The following is a 13,898-nucleotide window of genomic DNA, read 5'->3' on the forward strand; positions in this document are numbered from 1 at the left end:
TTTATTGTCTGCGCGGCAGCAAGCCGTCAGTGGACGGTTAGATTTGTTGTCCACCCACCTCCCGTTTACCTTTTCAGCCGCACATTTTCTGCCTATTTCTAACAATGGTCACATCTATCGACCCGGAGAGCAGCCTTTTCTGCTATGGTACCATACCGAGCCCGCGGAACGTGCCCAAACGTGGTTCGCGCTGGGCAGAATGCTAATGTGGCGGACTGAACCGTTTCATCGGTCCATCTGGCCGATGGTCTTCTGCTGACTTTCTTATCAGCCAAACCCTGACATTCGATCGTCGGTTTCGTTGCCCGACCGTGATTGTCGCTGTTGTGCGTAAGTGGCGAAGCAAACGAGTCACCCAAAAGCGCACTCCAAGAAGAAAAAGCAACGTTAAGCGAAGGGACAGGGCTGGTCCAATCTTACCGATGCGTGACACGTGAGATCTTCGTAGATTTTCACCGCCTTGCCGACGCTAGAATGCGTAATGTACCACCCGATGGATATTGCCAGCGGTTTAAAACTGTGCTGCGTCCGTCTGTCCGTTACCGGAGCCCGAACGACGGTTGATGTTGGTCACGTTAGCCGTTTATTTATGACAATTAGTGGCCCGGCATCCGGAAGGGGCCAAACGGATAGGCTGCTGGCGGTTTTGGGGACGGGATTCTGGCGACACGAGCTTAACACCTTCATTGGCACCTTTCTAATCGTCTAATCTATCTCGACACGATTGTTCCCGACGGAATGATCTGAATGTCCGCCATAAGCCATGTATTCGGGGGAGCGGAGATTGATCTTAACACAGTTTCGGAATTATTCATGAACTGTTTCATAACAAAACTTGTGAACATAACTTGTCACTTGTGAAATTACTGGAACCTTTTAATGGGATGATAGAACAGGAAGTTACAATTCATACGGGAACGGGAAGGATCATAATTTAAAAAATACATGTGGATTATTACATTTGTAATGGTAAAACAAGAATGCTAGACTATAAGAATGCATAAAGAGCTAAAATTTGATACGAATGATACAGACGCGTCAATTTGTCGTATATCTTTTTATTGTAATATCACCGTAACAGTTTGAAATGTAAAAAAAGAATTTAAAAAATCCATAAGCCATGGTTGGTTTAATATTACAACGTTTTGGAATGATGAATTTGTAGTTTTTCAAAAGCGTTTCGTAATTTATTCGCTATTCATAATTTTGTAAAATAATGACTTTCCTTTTGATTTTTTTATATAAGTTATGCGGAGCACACTTTCTTTCGAAACTAATATTTTTTCCTCCTCGAAAATCAAATTTCCTCTAATTCGTTTTTTCTTTACATTGAGCTAGCGTCGTCATAAAAAGTCGTAGAGACAAATAATGCAATGATACATCATTTTAAAGAGTAGAAATGATGCATTAAAACCTCGTTTCGAAAAATTAAACAATTAATAAAAACAGATCCGTCAAATTGTCCCAACTGATTTGATTAGTTATGCAGTTTTCCCAGTTTAATTCTAAATAATAACAAAATTAAGACTTTTTTCTAAGAACAATTTAAGCCGTAGTACCACAAAAACAGGTACTAAATGATTTACTATCTTCTATTTTCGTTGATTTAGATGACACAGTTAACGGTTATTGGGTTGCTAACATATTTTTTGCATAATTATATGTAACCGAGAGCACATGACCATTGTTTAAATAGGAGTAGTTACTGCTTTTTTTCCTTTATTTTCTGTTTGGTACGAGCTGAACTCCCTTTTACAAAATATCCCTCATCGCTACTAGCTAGTATAGGAAGCGAGAACTCTTCGCTGAAACTGTCACAAAAAAAGGCCTGTCCTAGATCAGTACAAATCGGGGTGAACATGCGTAAATCTTCCCTTCCTTCCTGGCGGCAACTGACCTATGTGCGCGGGGGCAAAATATAGCTCGTGACATAAACGCTGCCAGACAGTTATGCTACTCACATGTCAGGTTAATACTGCTCGGTCGAAACGGGATGAGCAGAGGATGCCCGATGGCGACACGCACGAAATGACGAAAAAAAATAACTACACCACACAAACACGCACTCACGAAACGAGTCACGTTGTCCGGTCGTAATGCGCTCTCGCAGTTAACGGCCTTTTTCGAGACGATCCTCGATGGATTTGGAAAACGCGGAGAAAAATCACTTGAAAAACAACGCACACGACGCCCGGAAGGTGTCCGGGGGAGGGAAAACACACATTACACACATACACCAACTTCACCGACACACACGCACGTTGTGGGCCAATAATGGACACATCGAGACATTTTTTTCTTTACCCACCCATTTTCCTCTTTATTCTATTTTAATCGAATTTTTCCGGCACGAACCGATGCACTGCACTGCACTTTTCCACCTGCACTTGAACCGGCTGCATAGCTGCGTGAACTTGTACGCGCCTTTTCAAATGCACTATTTATGTAAACATATTCTTGAACATAACATACTCGGGGAGATTTGATGCATATGATTTTTTTTTCTTTTATTTTTAAATTGTTGCTGACAATTCCCTCGGCTGCATCCTACATAGGCCTGATTTAGCATTTTTTCTTTTTTAAACGACCCATTTTTCGGTGTCGAACGGCCGAAAGGAAAAAATTTAAATCATTCCTCACATATTACCAGAAATGACCGCATCGTTAACAAGTGCAGTCATGTTGGGTTCGAAACGGGAACCCAGGCAAGAAGATGGAAAATATCCGCGTGCGGCCAGAGCAAATCCTTCTGACAACAAAACAGACCAACAACGCGAGCAAACAGATTGTGGTTTTAAAATTAGAATTACCCATCGGACGAACAATATCGTACGTCGTGGCGGAAGGCGCGAGGGTCGGCGGAATGCAGGAGGAAATGGAACCGAGGCAGTAAATTGCGTTCCGTACATTGACCACCCCGGGAGCATTGCGATAAGAGGAAGGAAAAAATACCAAAGATAAATTTAAAATATGTTTGATTAAGAATGGACGATAAGCTGATAGAAATAACGCGCATGTCGGTCGTTATCCGATAGTAGATCTTCCAGCACAAGCATTTGCACAAAGGGGATCCCGATTTTCTTCCTATCGGTTCCCAGAAGACACGTACAACACTCACTCGATCCGGCTCGATTGGAAAACTTTGATCAAGCCGCACGCGGCTGCGGGAAAACGGAAAACACCATGTATGCTCTCTCGCACGCGTCACCACACGGGACTTCTGTTTCACTCGAAATTTTCATCGATCGCTCGGTCGCAACGGCTCTCTGCAACTACGATCGCGACAAACTCGCGGCTACACGAATGCGTCGCCATCCGCCGAGATACCGAAATGAAATTTTCACTTTCGGGAAACTAGAACAAACCCGGCACATTTTTCCGCACCCATACATACACACGGTCTACGCCGTCCTGGTGCGCCAACGGGTGGAAAATGCGTCGACGATCGGCGCACCGGCGGTGAGTTTTTCCTGTTCCACTTCTTGGATCACTGGCCTTGTTCTCTCTTTTTCGCCAACGATGTCGATTGCGTACCGAAATTCGGATAACCAATGGATGGGGGAAAACACAGCCTTCCTCAGGCTTAATTTTCCGATCGTATCAGTAGAACGAGGTGTTTTTCGTAATAAAAGGCATTTCGTGAGGCGTTGAAACAATAATCTAAGATCAACAAGGTTAACACAAAAGTTATAAACAAACACCCGAGCCAAGGCAACCGCCCCTAGGATCTGGGAAGTAAGAGGCGGGGTTAGGGAAAACCCTTAGCATACCAACGCTGAGGATATGGAAAATCTTTAGGAGGTCGATCGAAACAAAGGGGGAAGTGTAGTATGGGGAACATAATCGATGTCGAAATATATATTTTTAAAAACTCGTCGACAAGTACCATTCCGGACTATCGTGCGGAAAGAGTTTAACGAAGGCACTACTACATCATCCTCTTGACACGCAGAACAACATTCGCTTTCGCGGGTCACTTAGCTTCAGGAACAGATCACGATCGTTCCCGTTTAATGCACTGGCAGTAAAATGCCCGATCCCATGCACACGATCCATCATGAGATAAATAACCAATTCACTAAGTTATTACACCGCCAGAACACATCCCGAATGCGCAGAATCAAGCCGGATGAAGCAAAACTGTAATAGCAATGTGGATGCCGGCACTAGGTAAACAAAACAATCGGAACCGCTCACTTATTTAACTCCGCCAACGCAATGTTTATTTTCGAATTCGGTTCGATAATAAAGATCAGCTTGAAGCTCGAAGGAGCAGAACTTGTACGAACGAAGGAGCAGAAACAAGGATCGAATAATAACGAAGTTGATCGTTATTCTTTCTAATTTAAATTTAAAACAAATGAAAAGTTGCAACAAAATCAGATGAACTTGTGCAACAACCAGACAACAAGATGGTGAATTATTTATTTTGACAAAATTGTTTGTCTTAACAATTGTCTTAAGACCTTTTATTTGAGGCGTCACAAGAACAAATCGTTTGTTGGATTAAAAAGTTATTCAAAATTTGGCTAAAATATCTTTCTTGCAAGTTGTAACCAAGGTTACTGGAACTTGACACTTCTGATTAGGGCAGGCCCAAAAATGTTGCAATTATTACTTTTTCCAATGCACTTAAAATTATAATCAAACCGATTTACCAACATCAATTTGATTGAATAAATGTATAAGTTTTCTAAATTTTAATCTTGGATTATACTTTATTATTTCTTGGTAGGCATTTTGTTGAGTTTGTTCGATGAAGTACATTTTAAGTAGAATCATATAGTTAGTAGAAACTGGAAAATTCAAATGTGCTATAGCTTTATTATTTCCATGCTACAGAATTGAACTGAAACTTTATGTATGAATACTATTTTTGGTATCACGAACATAAAGATGGCGCTATGTTTTGCTGTCAAATTCCTTTACTTGACCCAACCTTGGCAAACACCTTGCATAACACGCTATCAAATCACAACTTTGTTTTCACTAGCAAAGAGCCGACGATTTAATTTATTATTTGTGTATATTAAACAATTCGATCGATTTTACAACAACCAGCATTTTCACGATGGCGTCGCTACAGAAACTCACGATCTTCAGAGGGCCAGTTGGCAGCTTTGTTCGAAGCATCAGCACCGGTGTTCCACGGTTTGATATCTTCAAAGTACAGTCTCCAGAGGAATTCGACGAGAAAGTTCGTAAAAGCAAGGATCCTGTGATAGTGGACTTTTTCGCAACGTAATGAGGGCAACACGATTTCGTTGCTTTCCTCACTGGTTCTAATTTAGTTTTTGTTCATTCCAGCTGGTGTGCCCCTTGCCGCATGTTAACTCCCAGAATCGAAACAATAATTGGAGAGAACGCCGGAAAAGTGAAACTGGCAAAGGTACAGTTTGTTGTCATTATGTAACGCGCTTTGTTATTACATGATAACACACTAAAAGGCTTCTCTTCCGCTTTAGGTTGATATTGATGAGCACACTGATCTTGCGTTGGATTACGAAGTGGCGTCCGTCCCGGTGCTACTAGCAATACGAAACGGAAAGGTTGAGCAGCGCCTGGTAGGGTTGCAGGATACAGACAAACTCCGAACGTGGGTGCAAAACGTGGTGGAAAAGAAATGAACCCATTACCATCACACGCGAGGAGACTTTCATTATGTACGCTCATGCTTATCATCCATTAGATGGATCACGTTTAACATTTTCATTAGGAAAATGTCTCCGAAATTTTAATTTCGATCAAGTGTAAAGTGTGTTAGTTAGAAACTATGATTTTCCATGGAATGGAATAAAGTTGTTACAACAATTCATTTAAGGTTATGTGTTTCAATGTAACTTTATTGTAAACTATTTATCCCAAAGATTGCAAAACTTCTCTTGCACGTTGGTACCTGCTGCTCTCCTTCGCGCTGGCATCAGCGTCGGGCGCAGCATCGATGTCTTGGACAACAAATCTAGCTGCAACCAGCAGATCCGTTAGACTTTTCCCTTTCGCCGCGCTTAAGTATTCCACAGCTATTGGGAACATGGTAGCGTCGATAATCTGTTCATCGAAAATATTGGCCTGGATATAGATTTGCTTTTTCTTTTCAAACTTCCAGTTCTCCCGGCGATCCTTCCAGGCATTCAAATAGTTGATGATAACTTGATTTTTCTTTATCTTTTCTATCTTAATTCGATTTGCCAAATGTTTTAATTGTATTTCATGGTCGGAGGCTGGCTTCTTCTTATTCTTATTCGCTTTTCTTGCTTTCTTTACCGGCGCAGCTTCGCCAACCCCATTTTCTTGCACTCTTACTTCGTTTTTACGTTTTAGTTTATTCTTCTTTCTATTAGAGCCAGGTGTTTCAGGCTTTTCTTCAGCTACCGATTGTACCTTCTCAGCTGTAAATTTTTGAAAAGACATAATAATTACGTATTCAGATAGAGTGTGCTTGTAAATGACCTTACCCGAGACAACAGATTCCTTGGCACCTTCGGTCACAGGAGTTTTTGAGGTTCGGTTCTTCACGGCAACGTGTTCTTCATTCTGAGGAACTACACCGTCTCCCTCGACCTTCTCTTTAAGCTTTTGCGCTTTTTTAAGACCTTTTGCAGTGCCGTTTGTGTTGGCATCTGCTCCGTTCTTTACTGGTTTTACTTTTTTATCCTCAGGGCTCACTTTAGTCGATGGTACCGGTTTCACGATCTTTTTTTCTGTAAGTAGTGCGGCATAGCTATAGTTTATTGACACGATTCACCCGGAATTTGACACGATCAACCCGATTTTATACTTACTAATCGGAACAGCTGCGACCTTTGCCTCCGCAGCATCTGCGACATTCTTAGTTTTAACTTTTTTAACCATTTTAGCACGAACACTTTTCCTAATTCAAAGCGAAGCACGCGGTTATGAATTTGTTTTCATTAAATGTGGTTTTTCAGTTTGACATCAAACTGACAGGCATCTAGATCATTCTGAAAAAAGTCGGACTCCGAGAGTTAGATCCGTTGCTCCCTTCTTTTAAATCCCGTGTCTGCGGAAAACGACGATACATGAGAGCAACCTAGATGGAGAGTTTTTAAAATAACTTTTTAAATATTTTTTTAACAATTTATAGTGGTCTTTCAAATATTTTGCGAATAATTTAACTGCCTGCAAACGAAGAACTGTGGGTCTAATAAAATGGAACGGATTAACCGTGCGTTGAACTCATTGGGTATACCCCCTAGGTATGTGACAGGTGTCAGTTTCGGGGCCATTTTGCAACACACCAGGTGACAGCAGGAAAACGTAGAAGAATAATTTTTTGCAGATCCAACATTTCGAAACATTCGTGTCCGTGAAGGACGATCAAAAATTAAAACATTATCGTGCATGTTTCTAAGCCACACCAAGAGCAGTTCATAACAGAGTAATCATTTGTTTAAACATCAGATCTACGGCAGCGCATCAGCATTCTCATCACCTCCGAGAGGGGATGAAAAAGTAATGTAGGGACTTTGTTTTTGCGTAGATAGAGAACAGGAAACATATTCCGTAGTGGACTTTAGTAAGCTAAAAACCTCACCACAATATCAAGCTTGTGTAGCAGGGGAAATTTGCGTGAAGGTCGCATGGAGTAAGCTAACAGAAAGCGGCTGTTGTAACAACAACCTGGTTGATTGGGCAATTTGAGCGAACTCGAAACCGTGCGGTTTTTTGTGGCTGCTGTTGTCCGTCTGGTTCAATAACGAGGCTAGATAGTGCGAATCCGTACCAGAACGATGCTGGCACCGTTACGGGTCGGTCCGTGCTGTACCAAGCAAGCATCCGCCGAACGAAGTCGCCCCGTACGGCAGTAAAGTGTTTTCGCACCGGATCCGATAGCGAACTGGAAGCCGAAACTACCAACGAAGGGTGAGCATACCCACACTCAGCACACATATTGTAGATCGCACCGCAAGATGGAGGGCGACATCTGCCGGGTGTGCCGCTGCGAGGCGCAATCGGATCGGCCCCTGTTCCATCCTTGCATCTGCACCGGTAGCATCAAGTGGATCCATCAGGACTGTCTTATGCAATGGATGCGCTACTCGCGCAAGGAGTACTGCGAGCTGTGCGGCCATCGGTTCTCCTTCACGCCAATCTACTCGCCCGACATGCCCCGGGTACTGCCCCTGAAGTACGTCGCCAAGGGGTTGCTGAGTTCCGTCGGGACGGCCGTCAAGTACTGGATCCACTACACGCTCGTGGCGGTCGCATGGCTCGGCGTCGTGCCACTAACATCGTATCGCACCTATCGGTTCCTCTTTTCCGGCTCGATCGAGATGTTCCTCACGCTGCCAATCGAAATGTTCTCGACCGAGAACATCACGATAGACGTGTTTCGGGGCTGCTTCGTGGTGACCTGCACCTTGTTTACCTTTATCGGGCTAGTGTGGTTACGTGAGCAGATCATCCACGGTGGGGGACCCGAGTGGCTCGAACGAGACGATGAGCAGGCACCGGAGGCGGCCGCCGCCGCTGCTGGCAATGGACCGGCGAACGTACGCCAGCCGGAAGCGGGTGCGAATGAGAATGAGGCCGAAGCAAACAACAACAACAACAACAACAACAACAATGACGATAACAACAACGAGGAGGAGCATAATAATAACAACAATAACAATTTTCTTGATAATAATCTGCTCAACAACCGCGCCGATGGTCCAATCCTGCACGGACAGGAAGGACCCGAACAGCGCGAAGCGCCAGCGATGGCAGAAGCGGAAATGGCAAGGGAAGAACCGGCCGCTCCGGAACCGGCACCGCGTCGCCCTCTGGCGAACTTCCCCGACCCGCCCGCCGATAATGTGCCAATCGATCCGGCAGAACCGCCCGCTCCACCGGCCGACGGTGCAGACGAACCACCGGAGGCGGCCATCAATGAGCCGGAAGCGGCAGCCGAAGAGGCCAACTGGAACCCGATGGAGTGGGACCGGGCTGCGGAAGAGCTGACCTGGGAGCGGCTGCTCGGGCTCGACGGTTCGATGGTGTTTCTCGAGCACGTCTTTTGGGTCGTTTCCCTCAACACCGCGTTCATCGTCATCTTTGCGTTCTGTCCGTACTCGATCGGGAACTTTCTCATCTCCTTTCTCGGCATCATCACACCCGGCAAACCGTTGATGCACTTCCACGGGCTGTTAACGACGCTCCTCGGGTACTGTGTCATCGGGATCACGCTCGTAAAGCTGCACGCCATCGCCCGGTTTCTCCGGTGGCGCCGCCAACGGCGCATCCTCGGTTTGTGCTACATCGTCGTGAAGGTGTCACTGCTGTCCGTGGTGGAAATCGGTGTGCTGCCGCTGGTGTGCGGCTGGTGGCTGGACATCTGTTCGCTGCCAATGTTCGACGCCACGCTCAAGGATCGTAAAGCGAGCTTTAAGGCCGCCCCGGGCACGTCCCTGTTCATTCACTGGATGTTCGGCATGGTATACGTGTACTACTTTGCGTCCTTCATCGTGTTGCTGCGGGAGGTTCTGCGGCCGGGAGTGCTATGGTTTCTGCGCAACCTCAACGATCCCGATTTTAGCCCGATACAGGTATGTTAAAAGGTTGCATATTTCATGTGTACGGTAAACATTTTTCTTTACCAATCCGCTACTTCCGCTATTGTAGGAAATGATTCATCTCTCCATACCGCGCCACATGCGCCGCCTGATTTCGTCGGTCATTATCTTCGGCTCGGCCGTGCTGCTGATGCTCTGGGCTCCTATCCAGATCCTCAAGTCCTTCTGGCCCACATTCTTACCATACACGCTGTCGGGCGATTCGGAGGTGAACGAACTTAGCCTTCAACTGCTGCTGTTACAGGTATGGTTTTCGATTCCGGTGGTCAACCTTGACGCGAACATTGCCAGACACTTGCTACCAGAGTGCAATGCTTTCATTCGATCGGTAATTCTCAATAACGCTTTTGATATGCAGGGAGGCTTTCAACATTTCTCCGTCAGATGTTTGCCATGTTTTACGATTGAGTTACAATATTCCTAAATTATTCCAAAAATGTGTACACAAGCAAAGTGATGCTTACATGGTAGAAAAGATATTTTGTTTTAAAGAAACTCCAAGTTAAATCATTAACCTATTGTTTGCAATATTTTAAATTCACCGCCCGTTATTTCATACCCTTTTTGATCAGTTTAAGATTTGATTTCAACCCACAATTATTTATACAGTAAGGACGTCGACTTTCTGCTAGTAGGCGACGGATTGTCCCTCAGTTTAAAACTGAAAGATTCAAATCCCAGAGGACCTTTTTAAACGAATACCAGGCTTGATGCTTGATTGAGCAATTATCGGTCCGAATAAGTTTTCATATTCTTTTATGCTTCTTGATCTAAAAGCTCAAAATGATTGACATTCAATTCAACAAATATTAATTACTAGCTTGACGCCCCGGCGTTGCTCGGCGACGAAGGGATTGAGAAAAGTATTATGGCTTTGACTAATACTTGAAAGATATGTTTGAATTTAATAGTTACAATAACAACATATTTGAAATGTTTGATATTTCATCAAATTCCCCTTGATGTATAAACCTTAGGGTAACTATGTTGGATACACCTTGACATTTGTTTACATGCTTGTTTTGTCTGTGTTAGTAAAACTGAGTTTCAATTGTAAAATTTAGATGATTTTATTACAAAATTGTGATCAAACAAACCTTCAACAACATCTGTAGTACTTAAACTTAATGTGAGAAAAGTTTCAGAAGCGACGGGTCAGTATTGGTTGAGTTTTTAGTGTACACAGAACTCCATACATAAAAAAAAGCTAAAATATGTAGTAGATAAAAATACTAACTAATTTAACTCATTATTTAATTACTAACTTTAAATATGGATCTGGACATATGGTTCTGGACTGGGATTTGTTGTTGGTAATATTCCGTCTCAACTGTAACTTTTTGAAGGGCAAATCAATAATCTTTTTTGGAGATGTTTTGTACTATCGATAATTGATATCAGTAAGATGCGTACTGAGTATGAATGAGTTAATGAGGAGAATCATACTATTGAATTGATTGATTTAAATCCTCACAGATAGTTTTTGTAAGTCTTTTTTGATTTGCATTCTTAACAGGGATTCGGATCCCAAAAGTATGAATGATTTAACAAAAGAATTGCTAACCGCTACAGTGATTCGCGAATCAGAAAGGGGGATTACCAGCCTAAAGGGTTATTTTCCACCACATAGATTTGAATCCCTACAATGAATTAAATCCCAATTAGTAATTCAAATTCCAATCAGGGATTCGTATCTCAAACACGGACTCGAATCCCATAAGAGTAAATAATCTAGAGAGAACGTGTTTTTGCATCTGGTTGGGATTCCAATTTCTTGTTACGCATTCTAATCTCTGTGTCGACTAGTAACTCTTTTGCGCACTCTAGGGGTTCGAATTTATACTTGAGATTCGAATCGTTGTGGTGACTAGCAACTCTTTTTTTCTCACTATTGGGATTCTAATCCTTGTTAAAAATGCTCATCTCCTTGGCGAAAAAAAACACTAATTTTTTGCGTTTTAAATCACATAAGAGCAACTAAAAGATTCGTATCATCGTGATCTGATTTTATTCTCTAATAAGATTTGTTTTCACATCACTCATCAATATTTTAAATTGAGGATCTCTTTTAACGTGAGCCCTTTTCTTTACCGTTACAGTTTGTGCTGCCGGGCTTTTTCGAGCAATCGCACACCCGAATCTGGCTGAAAGGGCTGGTGCGCATTTGGTGTAACGTGGTGGCCCGGGTTCTCGGCATTAAAAGTTACCTGCTCGGCGCCGAAGTCCGCCCGAACGAGGACGATGCGGCCCCGCCCAGACAGCAGCCAGAAGTCGGTGCCGGTCTTGCGGCCGCCCACCAGGCAATCATGCACCGGGACGTTCCGATCGGCTTCCAGCCGTACGAGCGGCCACCGTTCTTCGCCGTCCGCCTGATTGGCCTGCTGATGCTGATGTGCATCTCACTGTCCGTCGGTTCGCTGGCCATCCTCACGATACCGGTTTGGATCGGGCGGCACGGAATGGCGCTCGGGTCGATGGGCTCAAACATTACGCCGCCTCCGAACGCGGTCGCCGCCGGTACGGAAACGCCGGCTCGACCGCACGAGCTCTACACCACCGCCATCGGTACCTACCTGTGTTGGATCATTTCGCGCGGTATCGCCGTCGCGGTCAATCTGTTCCCGCAGGGCCGGGCGGCCGTCATCGAGCGTGTCAAACACTGGATGTCGGTGGCGACGTCGTACGCAATGGCCGCGATCGTGTTCGTGCACATGCTCGGCGTTATACCGCTCATGTTTGGGCTGCTGCTCGAGCTGGTGGTGGTGATTCCGCTGCGTGTCCCGCCCGACCAGACGCCGGTTCTGTTCCTGTGGCAGGATTGGGCGCTCGGTGTACTGTACACCAAAATAGCCTGCGCCCTGACGCTCATGGGCCCCGACTGGGCGCTGAAGCGGGCGATCGAGCAGGCCTACGCCGACGGACTGCGGGATATGAACTTGCGCTTTATCATCCGCGAGCTCGGCATACCGGTGATCACGTGCTTCGGGCTGGCACTGGCGATACCGTACGTGATCGCTCACTCGATCCTGCCCGTGTTTTTCACCAACCAAATGACGCGCACGTTGATCGCACGGGAGATCTACCCGTTCTTCCTGCTGATCGCGTTCGTGATCGGGATCGTGGTGCTGCAGGTGCGCCAGTTCAAGAAGCTGTACGTGGCGATCAAGAACGACAAGTACTTGGTAGGCCAGCGGTTAGTGAACTACGATCATCAACGCAAAAAGCGACGACCCTCTGGAGCCACGGAGGAAGGCTCCAGCAGTGGTCCCACATCGACCACGAATACCGAAACGGAAGAAAATAGTGAAGCAGCAGCAGCAGCAGCGGAAGCTGTTGTCGACGATGGGAACGAGCGAGAACCAAGAGCTGATGCCGCCAGTGTGGACGGTCCGGTAATGATGGAAGAAGCTGTACAGTAGTAGCCAACAATCATTCGACATGTTACTGATATAATTTTAAATTAAACTAGGTGATGTTTGTTTTTATTGGCACATTTCATTTACTTTACTTTCTTCCTTCGTCTTCTTCTTTATTATTTAGTTTAGTAACTGGGGTGAGATCACTTTCTAGGGAACCTTTTCAATTCCCGATTCGATTAAAAATTGCCAATTCCAACGGCCACGGAAATTTGCTTCACCCAAAAACCGAGCGAAACTTGTTATCGAATGCGTCGCGGGGGCACGTTGTTGATAGGATTAGTTTACCATTATTTATCCATCTTGTGATAGAGAGCCAACCAACATCCGATCCATCTGCTTTCTGGTACCGTTTGCTAGAAGGGGATGTTCCTTCTTCCATGTTGGTTGCAATAGCGCCCCCCTCATCCGTTGCTAGTAAACAACGAATCCCTTTATGTTGGCTTCCCGTGGGTCCCAGCCCGTAGCTTTCTTATTTTTTCCCCCCAAAGTTTCACACACCCAAGCAGCAGTGGTTGCTATTCCGTAATGGCCCGTAGTTGATCATTGAAGCAAACACGGGATTACCTTCTAGTTCCCAGATAAAGATAATTCCCTTATCCCGAGGTAAAATGATTAAAATAAAATCTATTTGTCCGGAGAGGAAACAGAAGAAATGAGTGAACAAAAGGCTTATGAAAACAAAAGTAAGTTCGTAAATTTAGCTAAAATCTGTAATATATATCTTCAAATAAAAGAGAAGGCAAAAGAATGAAATCCGTTTGGGAGAACATGTGTTTTTGTCGTTTTAAAATGAACGTATCTAAATTAAAATTGAAGAAAACGAAACGTACATGTGAAGACTAGTGGGGAGGCTATTTGAATGAGTCTTTGCAATAGTGGCTAAAAAAAAAGCTTATAGAAATAA

General features: G+C 44.5%; 3 protein-coding genes across 5 annotated transcripts; 2 read left to right on the forward strand and 1 right to left on the reverse strand.

Annotated features, from left to right (window-relative positions):
* Positions 1-4,966: 4,966 nt before the first annotated feature.
* LOC131262312 (thioredoxin, mitochondrial) lies at positions 4,967-5,809 on the forward strand. Its single transcript, XM_058264288.1, has 3 exons — positions 4,967-5,241; positions 5,308-5,389; positions 5,466-5,809. Exons 1-3 carry the CDS (start codon positions 5,072-5,074, stop codon positions 5,625-5,627), a joined length of 414 nt encoding a protein of 137 aa, XP_058120271.1. The 5' UTR covers positions 4,967-5,071; the 3' UTR covers positions 5,628-5,809.
* A 6-nt stretch (positions 5,810-5,815) lies between these two features.
* On the reverse strand, positions 5,816-6,916 carry LOC131262311 (uncharacterized protein C7orf50 homolog). 2 transcript variants are annotated; one of them, XM_058264286.1, is made up of 3 exons: positions 6,783-6,916; positions 6,456-6,701; positions 5,816-6,389 (listed from the first exon to the last, which is right to left on the reverse strand). In XM_058264286.1, exons 1-3 carry the CDS (start codon positions 6,850-6,852, stop codon positions 5,857-5,859), a joined length of 849 nt encoding a protein of 282 aa, XP_058120269.1. In that variant the 5' UTR covers positions 6,853-6,916; the 3' UTR covers positions 5,816-5,856. The 2 variants fall into 2 exon arrangements, with proteins under 2 accessions (XP_058120269.1, XP_058120270.1); XM_058264287.1 differs by having other exon boundaries at positions 5,816-6,381; positions 6,451-6,701.
* Positions 6,917-7,303: 387 nt separating this feature from the next.
* LOC131262308 (E3 ubiquitin-protein ligase MARCHF6) lies at positions 7,304-13,068 on the forward strand. 2 transcript variants are annotated; one of them, XM_058264282.1, is made up of 4 exons: positions 7,304-8,496; positions 8,752-9,548; positions 9,625-9,819; positions 11,675-13,068. In XM_058264282.1, the coding sequence occupies exons 1-4, from the start codon at positions 7,932-7,934 to the stop codon at positions 12,992-12,994; spliced, it is 2,877 nt and encodes a 958-aa protein (XP_058120265.1). In that variant the 5' UTR covers positions 7,304-7,931; the 3' UTR covers positions 12,995-13,068. The 2 variants fall into 2 exon arrangements, with proteins under 2 accessions (XP_058120265.1, XP_058120264.1); XM_058264281.1 differs by having other exon boundaries at positions 7,304-9,548.
* Positions 13,069-13,898: the final 830 nt, after the last annotated feature.

The sequence above is a fragment of the Anopheles coustani genome, chromosome 2 (genome assembly GCF_943734705.1).
Source record: "Anopheles coustani chromosome 2, idAnoCousDA_361_x.2, whole genome shotgun sequence".
Classification (NCBI taxonomy): domain Eukaryota; kingdom Metazoa; phylum Arthropoda; class Insecta; order Diptera; family Culicidae; genus Anopheles; species Anopheles coustani.